This window comes from Saimiri boliviensis, chromosome 1 (assembly GCF_048565385.1).
Source record: "Saimiri boliviensis isolate mSaiBol1 chromosome 1, mSaiBol1.pri, whole genome shotgun sequence".
NCBI classification, from domain to species: Eukaryota; Metazoa; Chordata; class Mammalia; order Primates; family Cebidae; genus Saimiri; species Saimiri boliviensis.
The window spans coordinates 163273139-163296625 of record NC_133449.1 but is presented as its reverse complement, the minus strand read 5'-3'; the positions used below and the strand labels follow the sequence as shown (position 1 = coordinate 163296625).

The 23487-nt window shown below is 38.2% G+C and overlaps 1 protein-coding gene across 10 annotated transcripts in view; it reads right to left on the bottom strand.

The window, feature by feature from the left end:
* PPP2R2B (protein phosphatase 2 regulatory subunit Bbeta) overlaps window positions 1-23487 on the bottom strand; it is a 520898-nt gene that overhangs the window by 466852 nt on the left and 30559 nt on the right. For 2 of the 10 annotated variants that reach the window (XM_074379718.1, XM_074379721.1), the window contains one exon: window positions 7674-7745. The exons of 7 other annotated variants lie outside the window; for them this stretch is intronic. In XM_074379718.1, coding sequence (XP_074235819.1) covers window positions 7674-7745 — 72 coding nt within the window. Of the gene's footprint in view, window positions 1-7673; window positions 8641-23487 lie in introns of those variants that run through there. One more of the 10 variants, XM_074379740.1, reaches the window with a different exon arrangement.

The following is a 23487-nucleotide window of genomic DNA, read 5'->3' as shown; positions in this document are numbered from 1 at the left end:
TCAAGTCAGCATGGTTATACAACATTGCAAATGTACTAAATACCACTGCGCTGTTCATCTGAAAATGGTTAATTTTATATTGTATGAATTTCACCTCAATTAAAAATTAGTGTGGATACCCAGGGAGATTAACTATAAATGGTCACAACGTAATCTTTTTGGGAAAATTGAAAGGTTCTGTAACTTCATTGCAGAGATGATCAATGGGATTATACATGTGTTAAAACTCCTTGGTGTGGGGAGGTGGGAAGAGATAGCATGGGGAGAAATGACAGATACAGGTGAGGGGACGGAAGGCAGCAAAGCACACTGCCATGTGTGTACCTATGCAACAATCTTGCATGTTCATCACATGTACCCCAAAACCTAAAATGCAATAAAAAAAAAAAACCTCCTTGGATTATACTCTTTAAAATGGGTACATTTTATTGCATGTAAATTACGTCCCAACAAAGTTCATTTAAAAATACATTCTCTCAACTTTAACTGTGAGTACTTAAGTGTCTCTTTTGGGCAATGAGACAGAAGAGAGTCAGTGGCTGGGGCCTCCAGGATATCTTTTTAACAAGAGGCAACTCTGCTGTTATGGACTTCTGGCTTTTGTCTGTACTTCATGCAGATGAGACCCTTGAAGATGACTTTATCAACAGCTTCCCATGCTTTCTGACTGCTGGTTGGGTTTAGCCTATAGGAATTCCCAAGAGAAGGTAAGAGGGAAGGTGGGAGATATGTACACACACATATTCTTGTCTGCAAGGTTTTCAGTTGGGTTTGCCTCTTAACAGAAGACCTTGGCTCCTCTAGAAGAAAAGGACTCAATAAGACTTCTCATTTTTAGGATTCAGTAACCTCTTCTCCCTTCTTGATCCTGCAGGACCAAGGCTAATAACAATTTAGCCCCTGGTTACTGCACTAGGCTTTTTAAATTGAAGAGTAACATGTATACAGAAAGGGCACTGAATTCTTTTTTCACCCATGTAACCACTACCTAGATCAAGAAATAGAACCAATACTCAAAACCACCTTTGTATTCCTACCTCAGTCATTCCCCATTTTCCCTCAAAGCAATCACTAACCTGATTTCCGATATTTTGTTTTTGAAATGTATATAAATGAAGCAATACAGTATATTTTCATTCCTGTAAGCAATTCCTTCTATAAATATCTCACGATTTACTTGGTCATACTATTTCTTATGGACATTGAGTTCTTTTCATTTAGGGTTATCATGAACAGTACTGCTATGAACATTAGTATACATGTCTTTGGGTGAATGTATCTATGTGTTTCTCTTGGATATATACTTAGTAGAGTAATTGGATTTACTGTATATGTAGATGCAGTTTTAGTGGATTTGCCTATTTTCCAAAGTGGTTATAATAATTTGTACTCTCACTGGTAACATATGAGATTTTTAGTATCACAATATTCTTAACAACCGTTGGTAATTTTAGTCCTTTTAATTCCAGCCATCCTGATCAGTGTGTAGTGATATTCCACTGTGGCTTTAATATGCATTTCCCTGATAATGAATTGACTACATTTTCAAGTACTTATTCTCTTTTTTGAAATGTCTTTCAAGTCTTTTGCCTATTGTTCTATTGAGCTGTCAGAATCTTTCTTATTTGCAGTTTTTTTATAAACTGCTATTAAGTCTGTTGGTCATTACCTGCTTTGTGAACCTACTTTCCTACACTGTAGCTTACCTTTCCAGTCTCTTAATGCTCTTTTTTTTTTTTGAATAGGAAAATTTAATTTTAATATAGTCTGATTTATCAATAGTTTCTTTTATGATCATATCACTTTTTATGTCATTTTAACCTACCTAAGGTTGTCAATATTTTATCTTACGTTATCTTCTAGAAAATTTAGTGTTTTATTTTACACATTTTAAACATTTCATATGAAATTGCTTTATGTGCCTGTGGTAGGGACCAACATTTTTCCCAAAATAATTTCAAATTTTCTCTACACCATTATTGAAAAGACCACATTTTCTCCATTGCCCTGCAGTGTCATCTTTTAAAAGACTGGAAATCCATAAAAATGAGTGTTTCTGGACTTCAGAATATTCCATTGATTTATTTACTCATCCTGTATACACTACCCAATATCTTAATTATTGAAGCATTATAAGATATCTTAATAGGTGGTGTTCTAGACTCAACTTTGTCTCCCTGCAAATTCATATATCAAAACCCTAACCTCCCAATGTGACAGTATTTGCAGAAAGGGTCTTTGAGGAGACAAATAAGCTTAAATAAGGTCGTAAAAGTGAGGCCTTAATGCAATAGAATTGTTATACTTCTAGGAAAAGGAAAAGACACCAAGAGTGTGCACACATAGAGGGAAGGCCATATGAGGTCACAGCAAGAAGGAAGCTGTCTGCAAGCCAAGAAGAGAGGCCTCACCAGAAATCCACCCTGCTGGGACCTTCATCCAGCTTCTGGAACTGTGAGAAATTCAGTCTCTGTTGTTCAAGTCACCCAGTCTCTGATATTCTGTTATGACAATCCCAACTGACTAATATAAGTGATTAATTCCTTCCACTATTCTTCCAATTGTGTTGGCTGGCTTTTCACCCTTTACATTTCTATATAAATCCCACTATTCTTCCAATTGTGTTGGCTTGCTTTTTGCCCTTTACATTTCTATATAAATTAAGAATTAGCCTTTCATTTTCCCCAAACCAATCCTGAAATTTTAATTAGAACTGAGTATTGCTGTAGATCACCTAGGAAAGAATAAACGACTTTACAATGTTGAGTCTTTCTATCTGTGAACATGATATATTCCTCCAATTACTTGTCTTCCCTACTTTCTGCTAATAAAGTTTTTTGGTATTGATGTTTTGATCATCTTTACTTAGATTTATTCCCAAGTATTTGATGCTTTGTTGCTATTATAAATAATATAATCCCCCAAAATATCATTTTAAATGTTTGTTGTGATCATATGAAGATACAAGTTCATTTTACATGTTAATTAGATATCTAAACACCTTGTAAAATTACCAATTTTTCTAATAGTTTGCTTATAAATATTTTCATATTTTCTAAGAAAACATCACATGAAAAATGTTCCCTTCTACATGTAGCTTGCTGAGATTTTATCATGGATATTGATAGCATAATGCTTAAAAATCCAGTTCTAGAACTAGCCTTTAGTTTTTTAGTCCATTTATAATTAATGTAACTACCATAAATTTATTTGTTTTATTTTGGGCTAGGAATGTATTTTTAACTTCTGAAATTTCCCTCTGTTAACTTGTAATTCATGAATTATTTTACCATTTAAAAATAATGGTTACACTAGAAATTGTAGCATGTATATATTAATTATTAAAGTCTAATTTATATTAGCTATCTTACTACTTCCCCCAAAGGTTAAGAGAGCTTAATCACTTTACCCCCTCAAGCTCTTCATTCTGGTATTTGCATTATTTTTGTCTCCTATTTTAAACTTTACATGACGTTATTATTTCTGTTCATTTTTTCCATCAATATACAACACTTTTCATTATTGTTCACTCACTTCTGTGTTTTAAATGCATATCTCTCCTTGCAATAAATTATCTCATATTTTACTCATTTAAAAACATTTATTTTGCCTTTATCTTAAAGGTGATTTTATTAGATAAAGAGTTCTAGAGTGGCAGCTCCTTTCAGCATTTTAAAGTTGTGACTCTATTGTTTTTGTGGTTTCATAATTTCATTTAAAAAAGCTGTCCAACTGTTGTTGTTTTAATGGTAGTGTTTGTCTCTATTTTTGAGATTTTGTTTTGTTGTTTAGCAATTCTACTATGATGTGCCTACGCATTGTTATTTTTTAAAACATTTATTTTGACTGGAATTAATAACAGTTCATATATCTGTAGTTCAATGGCTTTCATCAATTTTAGAAAAATCTCAGCTGGTGTCTCCTCAAATATGGATATTGCTCACTACCTCTCTGTCATACCTCTTGGACCTCAACTAAAAATATGTTAGACCCTTTTACTATGTCCCATGTATCTTTAGGCTATTTTGTTATTTTCTGTGCTTTTTATTTAGGCACATAGACCAATGGAAAAGAATAGAGAACCCAGAAATAAACCCAAATACTTAAAGCCAACTGATCTTTGACAAAGCAAACAAAAACATAAAGTGGGGAAAGGACACCCTTTTCAACAAATGGTGCTGGGCTAATTGTCTAGCCACATGCAGAATGGAACTGGATCCTCATCTCTCACCTTAACAAAAATCAACTCAAGATGGATTAACGACTTAAACTTAAGACGGAACTATAAAAATTCTAGAAGATAACACTGGAAAAACCCTTCAAGACATTTGGCTTAGGTAAGGAGTTCGTGACCAAGAACCCCCAAACAAATTCAATAAAAACAAAGATAAATAGCAGGGACCTAATTAAACTAAAGAGCTTTTGCATGGCAAAAGGAACAGTCAGCAGAGTAAACAGACAACCCCACAGAGTGGGAGAAAATCTTCACAATCTATACATCTGATAAAGAACTAATATTCAGACTTTACAACGAACTCAAACAAATCAGTAAGAATAAAACAAACAATTCCATCAAAAAGTGGGTTAAGGACATGAATAGACAGTTCTCAAAAGAAGATATACAAATGGCCAGCATACATGAAAAAATGCTCAGCATCACTAATGATCAGGGAAATGCAAATCAAAACCACAATGTGATATCACCTTACTCCTGTAAGAAGGGCACTGGAACAGAGGTGTGTCTATCTTACTTGGTTACATGAGTAAGTTCTTCCAGGGTGATCTGTGAGATTTTGGTGCACCTATCACCCAAGCAGTATACATTGCACCATATTTGTAGTCTATCCCTCACCACCCTCCCACTCTTCCCCTCAAGTCCCAAAGTCCATTGTATCATTCTTATGCCTTTGTGCCCTCATAGCTTAACTCCCACATATCAGTGAGAACATCATAGATGTTTGTTTTTTCATTCCTGAGTTACTTCACTTAGAATAATAGTCTCCATTCTCATCCAGGTCACTGCAAATGTTGTTAATTCATTCCTTTTTATGGCTGTGTAGTATTCCATCATACGTGTGTATATATATACCACAGTTTCTTTAACCACTCATTTATTGATGAACATTTGGGTTGATTCCACAATTTTGCGATTGTGAATTGTGTTGCTATAAACATATGTGTGCAAGTATCTTTCTCGAATAATGCCATCTTTTCCTCGTGGGATTCCTGGATCAAATGGTAATTCTAGCTTTAGTTCTTTAAAAATTTCCTCACTCTTCACGTTGTTTTTCATAGTGGCTGTACTAGTTTACATGGCCACCAGCAGTGTAGAAGTGTTCCCTGTTTGCTGCATCCATGCCAACATCTGCTGTTTTTTGATTTTTTGAAAATTATGAGACTACGCCATAGTGACAAATGAAAACCTTAGGTTAATAAAATAAAAACATTGAATACTCAAATGAAAAATACAATCAATTGATTTAAAAGCTTCTGTACTATAGCAGTGGAGAAGATTACTGACCAGGAAGTCAGGCCAATAAATATTTGGTCCTGGGCCTCCTTCTAGTTTCAATTTCAACTTTTTCTCTTCATAACCACCCAGGGCCATGGCTTTAAATACCATCTATACCCCTCATTCTTTTCTCTTCCCAATACTCATGGCCTATTTGCTGTCTCTCCATGGATGGATGATATACAACTCAAAGTTAATCTTACTCAAACAGAATTCTGATACTCCTGAATAGGGGCCCTTGAATATCTATTCTAACGTAGCAATCCAACGGTTACTAACATATTATTCTCTCCCTATTTTACCATAGTAGTTGTAGGCGCCTGATATTTTGTTATATTTACTTTTTACATTACAACTTCTCCCATTAGGACATAAGTTGCACTGGGAACAGATGCGTGTCTGTCTTGCTTGCTACTGTACGACAAGTACTTACTTCTATCTTAGTCTAGAAGAGAATAACAGATATGAGTGACTTGTGGAATGAAGATGAGAAGATACTCATGACTGTACCTCTTTCTGCTTAGATGACTTGTGACTGGAATGGGGCTGAGAAGGTTGTAGGTGGGTTTGGATGGAGACAGCTGGTAGGTTGGGAAGTAATGTTTCATCCTCTTCTTTGCTATCTATAAGCCTGCATAGCAAGTCAAGCCTTCATCACAGAGATGCCACTCATATTTCCCTCATTGACACCATACTTAAACTTATCCAGTTTAGTAGCAATCCTATCAACTCTGGATCCAAAATAATTGATGGAATATCTATTCATTTCTTTCCATATTCTCAGCTGCTGCATTAATCCAAGCCTTTGTCCTCTCTTGTTCACCAACTGTGATAGCCTCCTATTGGTATTTTTGCCTCCTACTTTTGCTTCCCTATGATTTATCTCTACACAGCAAGCAAATAGCTCAAAATATGTCCTTGATCTACTTTAAACCTGCAAAAGTTTCCTATTACACTGATAATAAAGTCAAGTTCTTCATCATGGCATTTAAGGCCATACATGGCCTGGCCCCTACCTTCCATATTGACTGTGGCTTTATCCTTCCTCTTGCAAACTAAGCTCTAGCCACACTGCTCTGCTTTCTTTTATGCTAACATAGTAAGCTCATTACTGCTTAAGTTCCCTTTGTCTTGCGATTCCCTCTGTCTAGAAGATTCTCTCCCCTTGTTTTTGTATGGCTGATGACCTTACATCTTCAAAGCTTTAGCTTCCTGGACCACTGTATTTAATGGCCACTCAATCTTTCATTATCACACTGTCCTGTATTATTTTTTTCACAATTTTTATAGCTAGCCAAAGTTATTTATTTAAAATGTTTTTCCTTTCACCGTCTGCTTTATTCATTACCATTTTCCGGCATATAAAATAATAGTGACTCATAGTAAAATAATGACCCATAGTATGTCCTTATTACTTATCTGTGAAATATCGCAGTGAATGACAATGAAAGAAACATACTCTCAAGTTCTCATACCACTGCTCTTCTGAATGTCATTTCTCTGGAATGAGTCCATGTTTATATTTTCTTTACTTAAAGGGAAAGTTTTTCTTTACTTAAAAGCAAAGTTTAAATCCAGAATTTCTTCCTTTCCCTATACCTCTCTCTTTTTATAGAACTATTACATAATTCTTGTAACAATAATGATTGTATATGCTCAGTTGATGTTTTATTTCTGTTAGACAATGTGCTAGATTATCTCATTTATTTATCATATCAATCCTCTAAATTAGATCCTATTATAATGTATAATTTATAAATAAGATGTATGAGGTTTGGAATGTTTCCATTACTTTCTTAAGACCACAAAGCTAACCAATATTTCATTTTACTATCTCAGGTGAACTTTCGGAACCAGGGAACCAGGTAATGATAAGAAAGACTTTGGATTACTGATGACTGAAACTTTTTTTTTAAACAATCCTTTTGGTAATTAGTGATGGTGGTAGAAGGAGGGAGGTATGGGGGGAAGGAAGAGGATGGGAGAGAGAACACTTTAGACTATGATGGCCAGATAAAACTTTGGTAACAAACTCTGAACTCGGCTCATTTAACATCATTCTCAGAAGGAAGGCGCATTAGTTCTTTCTTACACTGTTATTATATAAAAAAACTACCTGAGACTGGGTAATTTATAAAGAAAAGAGGTTTAATTGACTCACAGTTTTGCATGTCTGGGCAGGCCTCAGGAAACTTACAATCATGGCAGAAGGCGAAGGGGAAGCAAGGCACATCTTACGTGGTAGCAGGAGAGAAAGAGAGAGAGTGAGGGGGGAAGGTTCCACACTTTTAAACCATTAGATCTCATGAGAACTCTATCATAAGTACAGCAAGGGGGAAGGCCTCCCACATGATCCACTCACTTCCCCCCAGGACTCTTCTTCAACACGTGGGGATTACAATTTGAAATGAGATTTGGGTGGGGACACAGAGCCAAACCATAGCAGAAGGACAAACCAAAGTCAGATCATTCTCTCTGAATTCCTTTGTATTCTGTTAGAACAACTCTCTAAAGTAGACTCTCAAACCTTTGAGTTCAGGAAAATCAGAAAGACTGACTTTGCTTGACCATTTAATCTTAGGGCTTAGCTTGACCCATTTATTCTGTTATCCAAGAAACAGAATTACATGCAAAGTAGAAAGTGATTTATATTGCCAAGAAGTTTAGTTTCAAATAGGAAAGAATGGAAAGAGAAAAATAGTTAAGAAAAATCTTAGGAAGATCAAAAACCTCAAAGACCAAGAGTCTCTCTTTATATAACTGTAAGCATCTTGATGAAAAATAAAGGGAAAAAAACAGCTTGGATGTCTAGATAATTGATTAAAATTTTAATTTTCTACCTGGTTACTGGGTACTACAAAAACATAATCATGCTAAACCACTTCACGAAGTGTTGTAATAATTGTTGCTTTTTCTCAGTGAATTTTCTGATTTCAGTGTTCTATATTAATATTTTGTGGTATAAAATGCAGTGATTTTTTTAAAAAAATTTCCAACTTTTAAGTTCAGGGATACATGTGCAGGATGTACAGGTTTGTTACATAGATAAACATGTGCCATGGTGGTTTGCTGCATAGATCATCTCATCACCCAGGACCCAGGCCAAGCCTCCATTAGCTATTCCTGATGCTCTCTGTGCCCCCACCCTCCACTCTCCCCAGTGTGTGTTGCTCCTGATGTGTCCATGTGTTCTCAGCATTGAGCTCCCACTTATAAGAGATAACATGCAGTATTTGCCTTTCTGTTACTGTGTTAGTTTGCTAAGGATAATGGCCCCTAGCTCCATCCATGTCCCTGAAAGAGGACATGATCTCATTCCTTTTTATGGCTGCATAGCATTCCATGGTGTATATGTGCCACATCTTCTTTATCCAGTCTATCATCAATGGGCATTTAGGTTGATTCCATGTCTTTGCTATTGTGAATAGTTCTTTAAGGAACATATACATGCATGTATCTTTATAATAGAACAATTTATATTCATTTGGGTATGTACCCAGTAACGGGATTGCTGAGTCAAATGGTATTTCTGCTTCTAAGTCTTTGAGGAATTGCCACACTGTCTTCCACAATGGTTGAATTAGTTTACATTCCCTCCAACAGGGTGAAACATTTTTCTCCACAACCTCACCAGCATCTGTTGTTTTTTTGACTTTTTAATAGTAGCCATTTTGACTGGTGTGAGATGGTATTTTTATTGTGGTTTTGATTAAATGTGGCTATTTTTATGCATTTGGAGAATTAACCCTGCCCTTAAAATCCATTGAACCATAGCATTAAGATGACTTTCTGTGAAATTTAGTAATGGCTTAATTTCTGTCTAGATTAGCCAGTAATAGATGCAATGGAGAGGACATATGAAAAAGAAAATCAACAAATTCTATTAAGCAATTGAAATGTGTCAGAAATTTTGCTAACCACTCTGTGAATTAGCTCATTTAATTCCACATTAACCCAATACAGTATTATTGTGACTCAAGTTTTTTGATGAGTAAACCATATACCAGAGAGGTTAAGTAACTTTGCCCAAGTTAGCATGCAGTAGAGACAGGGGAACCCAGGCAGTCTAACTGGACAGCTTAACCTTTCTAGCATACAACTCTCAAAGGAATCTACAGTTGCTTCAGAAAAAAAAATCGTATGTTCCTAAGATAGTCAAATCTCAGCAATAGGGCTGTAGAATCAATTGTCTGAAATAGTCTATACCACAGGCTTATTTAGGTAACCAGTGTTAAGATCAGAAAGGGCTAAAAACAGTGACATCTGACATTATGATCCAAGAAAAACTTAGCTACATGTGAGTAAATTATTAGACAAAAAAAAAGTAGGATGGGAATCTATCCTTGAATCTCTGACAGAAAGGTGTGTGTGTATACATATGTGTATATGTACATATAGGTATGTAATTATAAATATACGCATGTATAAACATACACATGTATAAATATACACATAAATATATTTATGTATTCAGGTTCTCTGTTCCATTGCATTCATTCTGATGCTGAATGAGAGTTTTACATTGGAGGGTATGTGTGTGTACATACGTGTGTTGAGTGAGTGAGAAACTGTTGTGTATTATGGGATATGTATGTATGCCATCTGTAGAATGGCACAGAATCGTACTGAAAACCACCAATACCTTAAGAGTGGTGTGAGAAGGGATGAGTCAGACCAGGAACAGCATTTCCTGACTGCCCACTCACAGGCACATTGCCAGAAGGTTTTATTTATTCTCTAGGTTCTAGTCTTCAGATTCATAAGCACAGATAATATTGCTTTATATAAGAATTAGAGTGATTAACTACAAGGCTGTATTCTCCAGGGACTCTGTTTTATTTACCTTTGTTTATCAGCATCTAATACTCTGCCTGGCATAAAGTCAAGACCTAATAAATATTTGTTGAGGGAATGAGTGAGTAATAAATTTATGTAATGTTTTGTATTTATTGGATCAGTTTCTGTTGGAGAATCATTGTCCTCCTGGGTCACTGAGAAGCTGGCACTCAGCCTGTGTTAAGGGATACTTTTAGAACCAAGGTTCTTTGACTCATTAGCAGACCCATTTCCTGGTATATGTTTTAGGGATGTGTAGAGGCATAAATCTAGTAAACAAGACTTTATTGAGCTCTATTATTTGAACACTATCAGAGGGAACTGGGGATGGCTCATTGAACAAGCAAGCCAAATCCTTGTTCTCATAAAGCTTACATTCTTACAAGTTAAGCAACAAAATAAGTAAATGAATAACATGAATGAGTGATAGAAAGCTGTGGAAAAAAAAAACAGAGAAAAAAGGATGAGTTTGATGGAGGAATACTATATAGTGTCCCCTGGGGACAGAATTCTCCAGGGCCTAGAATCAATTGAATGAGAATTTTAAGTGATATTGTTAAATTACATTAATCACTTCATTAAATTAAATTGATAACTCCCCAAAGATTTCAGTGGCACCCAAATCATAAAATTCTTGGGAAACTATTTTCTGCTTTATGTTTAGAATTCTGTTCAGTGAGTGGCTGGTGAGATAAAAGGGTGGCAACAATGATCAAGAAAATAAACTTCTAGAGGAAACAAGGAAGAGATTATAACAGCCAACATACTTTGGGTACTTTATCTATGCTGGTAAACACTTTGTGTTCATTATCCCAGTTTATCACCAAATGATTTCTGCACAATAAGACTATTCTTGTCTCCTTTTTATGGCAAATAAGGCACAGTAAGATTCTGTAAATTGCTCAATGTTGCTTAGCTAGAATTGAACCCAGGTGGTCTGATCTAGGGCCAAATTACGCCCCTGTAGAATTAAGTAAACTGCCTCCAGAAGCCAAGTTTTTCACTGCTAAGATACACTGCTTCTTTTTAAAGTATAATGAAGTAGAAGGGGTTAAGTATTTGAGATTATTTATTTTTTTAAATAAAGCTACAACCTCCACCATGAAAAGACACAGCATTCCACAATGACCTTCCTATTTTTTCAATACTGCATCGAGTTGATCCCAGCCTTTGTCCAGTCCTCTGTGCCTACAGGTTCCTTCACCTGGAATGCTCTCCACTGGGATCTTCACGTTGCTGACCCTTGCCCATCAGTCAAGCCTCAGCTCTAAAGCACCTCTTCCAAGATGCCTTCCCTGTTTGCCCAATTCCTGGTAGCCCTCAGTCCCTATCATCATTTATCCTGTTTTAATGTTTTTTTCCCAGCCCTTATCACTATTTAAAAGTTACTGATGTTTCCCATGGCTGTTTTCCCCTAATATGTAAGCGCCAGGAGGTTGATGGCAGTATTCATTGTAATTGGTCCAGAGCCTGACCTCTGCCTATACATCACAGAGCCTTCAAAAACACGGAAAAAACTAATGCTGTCCCTTGGGTCTGAAGACCCAGGTAGATCCCAGGGGGCTCTACTTCTGTGGAGGATCATGCATCTGCCCACTATTCTGTGCAGAATTAGAGCACAAGATGGGAAAAGAGAGATCTTCAACTGAGGCCCAAGACATGCTTACCAGTAAGAACCCAAATGAGCCACGATTGCTCAGAAACCTATCAAGGGCTGGGTATGGTGGCTCATGCCTGTAATCCCAGCACTTTGGGAGGCCAAGGTAGGTGGATCACAAGGTCAGGAGTTCAAGACCAGCCTGGCCAAGATGGTGAAAACCTGTCTCCACTAAAAAAAAAAAAAAAAAAAAAATTACCCAGGCATGGTGGCAAACACCTATAATCCCAGCTACCACGGAGGCTGAGGCAGGACAGTCCCTTGAACTTTGGTGGCAGAAGTTGCAGTGAGCTGAGATCACACCACTGCACTCCAGCCTGGGTGACAGAGTGACACTCCATCTCAAAAAAAAAAAGAAAAGAAAAAAAGAAAACCTACCAAGAAGACCATCTATGAAGCCTACTTGCAGGCAGACCAACTTGGAGGCAATTTCTGCAGTTAAGTATATGCAATTTCATCATTTCAATTTTATCCAAATCTTGTTCACGTCTTGTTTGTAGTTCCCACCTTAATTTGGATCTAATGCTTGTCATGATTAATCAACCATTTCTTCCCCCCAGAATGTAAGATGAGAACAGAGATCTGTCTTTTACAGCACTGTATACTTAATGTCTAGAAGCATGCTCAACACATAGTAAGTTCTCAAGTCATACTTAATAAAGGGATCAACAAATGATCCAACTAAATTTCCTCTGTAGACAAAGGCAGGTGGAAGAGCAGAATGTAACATTTGTTGAATCCCTAATAATCCCCAGGTACTGTTTCAGATGCTTTTATGTGTCTTATTTCATTTGTTTACCCTGCTAAGTTGCGAGCTTTGAGTGCCTAATTTATAAAAAGCTAAAATTCATGGGAGTGAAGATGCCGTTCTTCTTCCATGCCATAAAATCAGGTCTTGCTGGGCAAGTGGTTTTTTAAATGAACATTGGGTATCCCTAGACGCCTCAAACTTGAATCAGTTTGGTGAGGTCTGTGCTAGGACCTGATAATACTGTTTCAAATAAATAACTTTATATGATACCCTGAGCATATCTGAGGATCAACAGAGAGTTGTAATGAGAGCCTTGGCCACTGCTTCACCTACAGGATCACTTCCATTTATCATCTCAGCTCTGATTTATCTGAATCAAAGTTTAAAATACAATTTCCAAACAGGAGACTAGAAATGACTGCAAATAAAATAAATTTAGAGGAGGCTGTTCCCAGCCGGTACAGAAAGTTTAGCCTAGGTCAATTAGACAAGGACAAATGCAAGCTGGTACAGGGTCATGCTTAAGATCAGAGCAGGAGAAATTGTAAGAGAACCGGGTCATAATATCTGACCGTCCCAAATCCCCAGCCCTGAGCTCAAAACACTCAGGCTTGGCCCATTACTTAGTGATGCTTCAGGAGCTTAGTATAAGCAAACATGTAACATATACCCTGGCCCTGAATTACCTTGTTAGGTGCTCAATGTGAGGAAGGTAGCACTTATGAGAACATTCTTGAAGGCTTAATAACAGGTAAGAGTCTTTTCAGCCCATTCTCTGTGTGAATAGGACCAATTTCAAAGAAAGATGAGCATCCTTTAAAAAAAAAACTGTAAAATAATAGTGCCATTAGACATGCCTCCCTCAGCCATTTAAAAATACCTTGAGGCTGGTTCTCTCCTGAGGGATTACTGAGACACATGCCTGCCTTGTGAAAGGCAATGGATTCTTTATAGTGTATCCTTGAGGTGTTTCTTCCCCTCTTCACAGAGCTACTTCTCAGGTCATCAGATTGTTCTGAGGTATCCCCAGGAATGTCAGAAACAGTCAAACCACTTTGCATGTAAGTACAAAGGCCAAAAACACCACCGTGGAGTCCACAGGCTGGGTTCACTACCACTGGTTTACACTAATTCTCTGTCTGGTTTTGGGCAGTTCACCCTTTTGGGTTAATCTCCCTGCAAGACGGTGGGCAGGAGCTAAAAAGGGCTTCTATGTCACTTCCAACTCTGGGTGTCTGACTTGATGAGAACTGCCAACGACCAGGGTGTGCCCTCCTCTCCTCAGAGGCTGCAGCAGCCCTCTAGAAAGTAGCTCTGTGAATAGGCAAGGGAGAAAATTGACATTGTTCCTCTGCTTCTGAGTTCACCTGTAAGAGCCTTCCTTTAGCAGGTCTGCAGCTATGCTCTCTCCAACTGAGACTTAGAAAACTGGGCATTATGAACAGCACACCTAATCCCCTTTCCCCACCATCACTGTTACCTGATGCTCAGCCCAGTTTCCATACCATGAACTAGATGTGGAAGGAGGGAGGAGACTATGCAAAGTTCAGTGGCGACACTTTTTTTTTTTTTTTAACTTTGTCATCCTAGGACAAAGTTTCTTGAAGTATTACACTTAGGGTTCTTTCCTCAAAAGGCACTGGGGTATTTTTTGAAAATGGTGATTCTTAGGCTTAGCTCAGGATCTACTGATTCAGAACTTTGGGTTGGGGAGGGGGTGCTGTAAGTCCCCAGATCTTTATTTTATTTATATATTTTTATTATTTGCTTTTTATTCATTTGCTTAACCCTTTTCTACCATAGCTTCATCGTGTCTAACACTACAGAAAAGGGACACTTTCCATTTTGCAGCCTGTCAGTGACAAAGCTCTGCTGATGACAGTGTGGGGGATTGCTTTGAGATCTTCTAATTTAAAATGCCATAGGACTTCCCAGATTTTTGGTTACTGAGTACAAATCTGCATTTTAAGCCAAGCACTGTAGATAATTCTTATGTATGGTAGTTAACATTTGGAAACTACCTGTCCTAGAAAAAGGGAGACAAAACCTTTTAGCCTTTTGCAGCTACTAACCATGATGATTATTCATTCATCCAACAAAAATTTTAAATTCACTACCATATGCCAGATACAATAATGAGCAAAAACACAAAGTACCTGTTCTCATGGAGCTAACAACCTAGCAAGAGAAAGAAATGATAAACAAATACATAATATATCAAGTAGTAAGAAAATCCAGGGAGTGAGATGAAGGGTGAGTGACGGGAGCTGTGCTTTGCAGATAGGATGGGCAAGAAGGCCTGTATGGAGGATGATTGTGAAAAGACAAAGAAGTGAGGAAAAGAACCATGCGGCTGAGAGAAGAGCATCCAGGCAGAGGAAACAACAAGTAGAAGGGCCCCGGAGAGGGAATATATGTGGTCTGTTTGAAGAACAGCAAGGAGGCCAGTGTGGCTGGAGTGAAGGGAGTGAAGACAGGAGTTATAGGAGATCAGGGGCTAATGTCATGTAGCTTGTTTCTGTTATTTCTAGGCTGCAGAATACTTTACAGTCTAGACTGGTGGAACAATGATTTGTAGTGATATTATATTATACATCTGTTCTTATTCTAGTCTTTTGTCCTTATTTATGTTGTGACTCCCTGTTTGTGGCTGAACTCCTGAAGACAGTCTATGATAGGTCTTTTGCTTGAGAACTGGGGCAAAGAGTAAGACAGCTTTGTGAGGGAGGTGCTATGGACTAAATTGTGTCCCTCTGCAAAGCCATAGTTTGAAGCCCCAACCCCCCAATGTGGCTGTATTTAATAGCAGGGCCATTAAGGAGGTAATTAAGGTTAAATGAGGTTATTAGCGATGGGACCTTAATCTAACAGGACTGGTGGTTTTTCTGGAAGAAGAGAATTCACCCAGAGTATGCCCTCACCGAGAAAAGACCACGTGAAAACTCAAGTCGAGAAGGTGGTTGTCAACAAGTCAAGGAGAGAGGCCCTAGGAGAAACCAGCCTGCTGGCACCTGGATCTGAGACTTTCAACCTCCAGAACTACGAGAAAATAAACTACTGTTGTTTAAGCCACCCAGAGACTCTTGCATTTTGTTACGGCAGCCTTAGCGAACTAATACAGGAGGATAGGGCTGGGAGATCTTGGCTTAATTATCCACTCATTTACTTCCTCAGTCTTTGCTGCATGGCCAGCATGTGCAAGGCACTGTGCTAGTTCTTTGTATGCATTATTTTATTTAGTCTCACAGAAATTCTGAGGCAAGCGTTATAAGAGGCATAGTTAGGGGCCATCATTTGCCAGGGGAACTGTCGGAGCTTTTATTCAGATGCAGGACTTTGACAGTAAAGCCTGTGTTTTCCCTCCATCTCAGAAGCAGGAGAACAGAGATCTGGAGCCAGCTTACCTGGGTCCAAATCCCACCCCTCCTGCTTGCTCACTATGGGACTTTGGGCAACTTACTTCTCTTTCTGAGCTTTGGTGTCTGCATGTATAAAATGCGGACAATAAATGCTTTCTCTTAACTAGACTGTAATTAGCACTAAGTGAGCTAATACATTAAAAACACTTAGAAAAGGCCTAGGCACCCAAATGCTTCATATTACAACCCTGAAGTCATAGGGTCCTGCTTGAAGGAACTTGAAATCTTTAGGCTATACAGAGTGTGAAAACCCTCCTCATTCTCCTATAGAGTTTTCATGTGGAAAAGGCCTCAGGTTTCTTATTTGATGATTCTAAGAAACAGATTTCAGTGCAATTTAAAGACCTAGGCATACTTGACATTGTCCAGAAGTAGAATGGCCAGATTTGAGAAGGAGCAATCTCTCTGATGCTATCTTATCAGGCATGTTGTGAGGGAGTTCAGGGCCCCTGTGAAGGGGTGGCATAGATGAATTCAGAAGTCTTCTCTTACATAATTCTTTCTAATGGGATGTGAATAGGTGGCCTACAAGACTGGGCCAGTTGTGTTTTCCTAGCACAATGTCTATCCCTTCCTTCCTTCCTTCCTTCCTTCCTTCCTTCCTTCCTTGCTTCCCTCCTTCCTCCCTCCCTCCCTTCTTTCCTTCATAACTGAATTGTGTTGCTTGAACTCACGAATTCATAACAGCGAGTATCATGCATGCTTTGTTTTTATTTGGCTCATGCTACCTGGTTTCTACAGGATTTTCCATTTGGGGTTCCTACCCACATCCTGCCATCTGGTTTATAGGACCATGAAAAGAATATTAATTAAGGTAGACATGGCTTCCTAACCTTGGCTTGTAAGACTGACTGTTGGTCAACTCCTCTGAGAGGGCTACCTTGCAGTATATATATGAATATACACAGCTGAACGAGCATATGTACAATTCTATCTGGAGGCTTTGATGCAGCACCTATATCTTGCTGAATAAACATGATATGAACACATTCTAAGTGGTTCTGTCCCATGACAGCCTTTCTTTTTCTTCCAAACATCATGCTTTTGCAAGTGCTCTGTCTGGAAGAGCAAACTCACTCTGATGCCTGGAATGTTTACCGCCACTTCCAAACAAAGCAGAATGGTTCTGCCACTGCTCATTGAGAATAAAAATTTCTTAGTCTGGATGTCCAGATAATAAACAGGTTTCCATGTTCATAAAGTAGATCTATTCAGATACCGTCACAGATAGACATACAGGAATTTGAGGACATACCTAGAGCCATTTACAACTCGACTGTCAAGTAACAGTAAGGACTATTTCTAGTGTCCATATATCTCTGTTTTATGTTTCCTACCCCTTAAAATACATTCATGCACTGCATAATGACACTTTGGTCAATAATTGACCACATATACAATGGTGATTCCATAAGATTTTCAAATTGTACTTCTACTGAATCTCTTCTATGTTTAGATAAGTTTAAATATGCAATTACTTACCACTGTGTTACAATTGCCAACAGAATTCAGGACCATAACATACTGTATAGGATTGTAGCTTAGGAGCAATAGCCTATACCATATAGCCTGGGTGTGCAGTAAGCACTACGATCTAGCTTTGGGTAAGCATGGTCTATATTTCCCCAGTGATGAAGTTGCATAACATGCATTTCTCAGAACATGTTCCCATCATTAAGTGACGCATGACTGCATGCTAATCTGCTCGTAGCTCTTCCAATGTATTCTCCTCACGGCAGTCACAAAAATCTTTTCATGCCACAAATACGATCATTTTTTAAAAAAATTTACACCCCTCCATAATTTATAGTTGCTCTCTGGGTTAAGATGAAACTCCATAATTTGTGTTACAGAGGCATACGGGGTCATATCACTTGATAGCCTCATCTCCACTGTACCCCATCTTGGTCTCTATGCTCCGGCCACAATGGCTTTCCCTCAGAATCTTGCTTTCACCATGACGCTCTGGTGACTGGGCCCTCTTTCTCATCCTTCAGATCTCAGCTCAAGTTACACGTTTTTAGGGAAGCTCTGCTGATCTTCCTGTGCATAACAAAGCCCCATTAGATCTTGACCTAATGTCATATCCTCTCCATTGCTGCATTTGTCACAGTTTAATGTATTAATGTATTTGCCTTCCAAATAAGCAGAAACCATACTACCTGTAAACCCATTGCCCAGCTAATATTTGACACGGGATGTTCTTTATGTGTGTGTTCGTAATTTTTGAACACATAAATTTATTCGATTAACTTATTTGCCTTTTATAATAGCAGGAATCGTATCTATTTTTACTACCTGTGAAGCCATCACCCAGCTCATATCTGATACATAATAGAGATGTTCTTTATGAGTGTGTTTGTATTCTTTGAATAAAGGAATAAATAATGAATAACTCCTCTTGCAAGGCAGTTCATAGAATACTGAATTTGCTCCCAATATTTTCCAAAAAGTGACATTCTCATGTATCAACAATAAGATCCAGAGCAGGCTTTCATACATATCTTCAAAGTCATAATTTATTTGCCTCCTGTTTCCTTTTTCTACTAACTGTGCTTTTGCAGACACTTGTGAAGATAAAGGCCTTGGCCCTCTCGGCCCGTCTTTTCTCCCAGCTCAATCTGCCAGTGAAGAAACAATGACTCAGAAAACTAATGGGCCAGTCTGCCTAATGATGGCAATGATTTCACTGCCAGTGATTTTTCTATTAGATTTATAAAATTGAGTCAAAATGAAGGAATTGCCTTGGGGCACAAGAACCAGAGACAAAACATAGATCCAGAAACACAAATCAAAACCTCACTGATCAGTGTATGTTAAAGGCAGATACCAGTAAAGGTGATGTAGGTTGAAAGAGTCAAAGAATGAAAACAGGAGTCTCTTTTGCTGGGAACAAGCAAAGTAGGAAGAACCCCAGATTTGCAATAGGACAATTTGGTGTGACACTGGTAAGACCAAGACAAAGATACTGCCAGTGTAAGTACAGGTGCCATCTATGATGTGGCTACCAGGCACATTGCATTCAATGTCTTTGATCCTCACAGTAAACATGGGAAGGAAGCATTATTACTTCTCTTTTAAAGTTGAAAAAAAAAACATACACTCAGAATAAGTTTAAGTCATAATTGGAACTCTGGTTTTTCTGATTCCAAAGCCAAAGGCATTTTCAACTAAATACTTCATCTCACCAGTTCTCCCTCAGTACTTCCACCTGTAAAATGTGGATAACACCATGCAGACTTGGGATAGTCATCTTCCTGTGATAACACAGGGAGCATGCCTGGTGCTCAGCTGGTTTTTATTAAACATGAATCTCTGTCCTCCCTCTGCTGAGTTCTTTATGGATTATATTAGAAACTCCTGAAAATGTGTTACCACTCCTAGCTTCTGATTTAATATGGGAAGATTTAAGAGGGGGACATACTTCCCAAAGCACATATCACTTAATCTGATGCCAACACCACCAAATTTTATTATATTCTCATTTGACTCTGAGGCCTACCAGGATTAGCCAATTTCCCAAGGGATGTCACGTGTGAAGAGGACTGGAATCTAGATGACTCTGAAATGCAGGCCCAGGATTCTTCCTATCACCACATTGTATCAAAGCACACAAGAGTAGAGAGGGATAGGGAGAGGCTTGTTAAAGGACACAAAATCACAGCTGGATAGGAGGGATAAGTTCCAGTGTTCTATACCACGGTATGTTGCCTATAGTTAATAGTATATTAGTTTTAAATGTCTGGGAGGAGACTATTAAACATTTCTAAAACAAAGAACGGATAAGTATTTGAGGTGACAAATATGCTAATTACCCTAACCTGATCTCTGTACATGGTATCAAAACATCATTACATACCCCATGGATATGTATAATTATTTGTCAATTTTTTAAAAATTTCTTAAACTCCACCCCCCAAAATGCACATAGGCCAAGTATTGATTTCTGGGTTCTCTACTAACATAAAGAGTATTAATATATAGCTAACTTTTATTAAGCTCTTAATTTGCACTGGGTAACACTATATACTTGGTATGAATGATCACATTTACTCACCAAAGCGACTCCCTGATATATACAAAATTTCCTCCCCTTTTTATAGATGATAAAATTAAAGGCCAAGAAATAAAATGACTCTCTGTATATTAGGTAGATGTTTTAGCCAATACCTGAATATAAACTCTTGAAGCAAATTCACAGCTACCTTGAAGCAAATAGGTGGTTGAATTTTTGAATTCTTGTATTCTTACATGGATGACAATGACTTTGATTCTTCCCATGGCAGCCACTTTTCTGCCAGATATCAGAAGCCTTCCCCAAAAGTAACCTCTTTGCAGCTGCAGATTTAGCCTGTCATTTTAGAGAGATTTTCTCCGAGAGCCCTTCCCTTGAGCTTTCAGTATGTTTCTCTACCCTGGCCATTGTTGAGTTAATCCCTCTCACTGTACATGAGATTCACTTGTGGAAGCTTAAAAACTGAGATTCCTGTGGCCCAGTTTCAGGATATTTGATTCAATAGGGCTGTAGTAGAGATAGCCCTATGTATTTGCCAAGGTGATTCTCACGCATAGCCAGGATTAAAACCTACTGTTAGAACTGTATACATACGCCCTTTTTTCCTCCTGCTAGATTGTATCTTAAAGTACAGATGAGCATTTTTTATTTTTGAATTACCCATGTGTTAAGAACAATGCCTGAAACGTTGTAGGCAGTGTTTTAGGGCAGCAAAGAGCCTGGGCTCTGGAGTCAGGCAGTGCGGGTACAAACCCTGATCTGTCACATTCTGGCTGGGTGGCTCTGGCTGGGTTACTTGGCCATTCTATGCCTTGCCTGCTCACCTGTAAAATGGGAAAAATGAATAGTACTTATCTAACGATATATTTTGAGAAATAGTAACTGTGAAGTACTTAGCACAGGCCCTGACACATATGAGCCCATGATCAATGTGACGTTTGTAGGTAAGCAAAAAAATTAATTTGACTATCCTTGGTAATTGCTGTGGCTAGGGCAGTGAGAAATATGAAAGAAAGAAGATGACATCCTACTCACTGAATACTCACAGGCATTATGCTAGGTGTTTCAGAACACTTTTTTTCACTCTTATCACAATACTTTGATATACTACCATTAGAGAAGGATATACACCAGTTGAGTAATGGAAGGTCATCTAGCAGGTACTTACGAGTGATGAGATTGGAACTTAGGTTGTCTAGTTTTGAAACCCATTTACCCCCATTTATTACTAAGACTTAATATAAACATTCACTCATACATTCGTGCTTTCAATCCGCAAATACTTATTATGTGCTTACTATGTGCGAGAACTATTCGGCCTACTGGAGATATTGAAATGTACAAAACAGAGAAAGCCTCTGCTTTCATGTCACTTGCATTCTATAGTGGGAAAGGACAGGCAACAAATAAGTAAATGGATATATAACAGGTCAGACAAAGATAAGTGTTGTGAAGAAAAAATAAGCAGAGTAAAAGTAACTGGGGGCAGGGGAAGAGACAGAGAAAGAGAGAGACAGAGAGAGAGACATCTTGAGAGAAAGGGAGTGAGCATGTGTGTGTGTGTGTGTGTGTGTGTGATATTTTATATAGGAAGGCCAGGAAAGGACACTCTGGTAAAGAAACATTTGAGTGATGGATGTGATAAGATGCAATTGGATTCTGGATATTTTTAGGAGGTGAAGCCCAAAGGATTTACCACAGAATTGGAAGAATGAAATGAGAGAAAGAAGGAAATTGAGGACAGTCTCAAGGTTTTTGGCTTGAGTTGCAAGGAGAACGGAGTTCCCTCTTATTTCCTAGGCTAGAGAAAAACACTGAACAAACAGTAGTTTTTAGTAGGGAAATCAGCATATATGTTTTGGGATCTCTACTATCCATCTGATTGGAAATGTTGGCTAGGAAGTGGGATGTACAAGTCTGCATTTTAGGTGAGAGATTGGAGCTGAATATGGAAATTAAATCAATGCTATTTAAGACCATAGGAGTGGATGAGACCACTTATGAGCAAGTATAGATTAAAGAGAGGACTGATTCCTGGGCGCCAATATTCAAGGTTTAGGAAGATGATAAGGAACCAATAGGGAGTCTGAGACCACAAGGGAGAGGGAAACAGAGAAGAAGAGTGGGCTTTGATGCCAAGACAGGAAACTCCTTCAGGAAGGACGGAGCAATCATCTGTCAGCATTGCTGAGAGCGGCAGTGGGAGGAGGCCTGGCAAAGCATGACTGCACTGTACCATGTGGTGGTCACTGGTGACTCTCACAAGAGCAATTTTGGTGGCATGACAGAAAGCACAAATCAGAGGAAAGGTGGCGACAGTGAGTGTGGACAACACTTGAAAGACATTTTTCTGAAAAGAGGAGCAGGTGATGGGGCAGCAGCTGAAGGAAGATACAGGCTCATGAGATCAGTGTTTAAAATGAGATGATTTACAGCATGTGTGTGAACTGTAAAGAATGATCCTGTAGAGAGAAAAAACTTGGTGCTGACAGAGTGGGAACAAGTGCAGAAGTGATGTGCTTGAGGAAGAGAGAGGGGATGTAACCCAGCTTAAAGTGGAGGCTCGATCTTAGATGAGAGCAGAGATAATGTATGCATTGTACATAAAAATCAAAAAATGTTTCAGACATAAAGCAGTATCAAACGATGTAAGGTTTTTGTCTTACTTAATTCTTACAATAACTCCTTGAGTTGAGCATTACTATTTCCATGTTACAGACAAATGCAGTGTGCACTTGGAAATGACTTTAAATATAGGTGTGCATTTATAAGATGAGAGAGATGGATGAGAAAATGAGTAGTCAGAAAAAGCTGTGGGTGGAGGTGCGTTTGACGTGGGCTATGAAGAGTGGGTTGGTTCTAAATAGGTAAAAGGGACTGAGAAGAGAATTTCAAACACATGAAAAATATGAATCTATAAATATGAAAAAGTACAAAATATAGTAGTAATGAATCCATTCTTAGCATGTACCTCTGGAACCAGACTGCATGGGTTCCAATTCTAGCCTTTGCATTTAATAGCTATGTGAACTGAGACTAGTTACTTGTCTGTGACTTGGTTTTCTCATGGATAAAATGAGGATAGCAGTGTTGACCCTATAAAACTGTTAGGGATAAACACACACACACACACACACACACACACACACACCCCTACATTGACATACACACATGGTGAAATTGTGCCTAGCAAATAGTATGTATCATATGTTTTACTTATTCTTGTATGATATTATTATTTATGATATAACAAGGAGTTAGAAAAATATGATGTTATTTTTCCCTCTGTGTGTATGT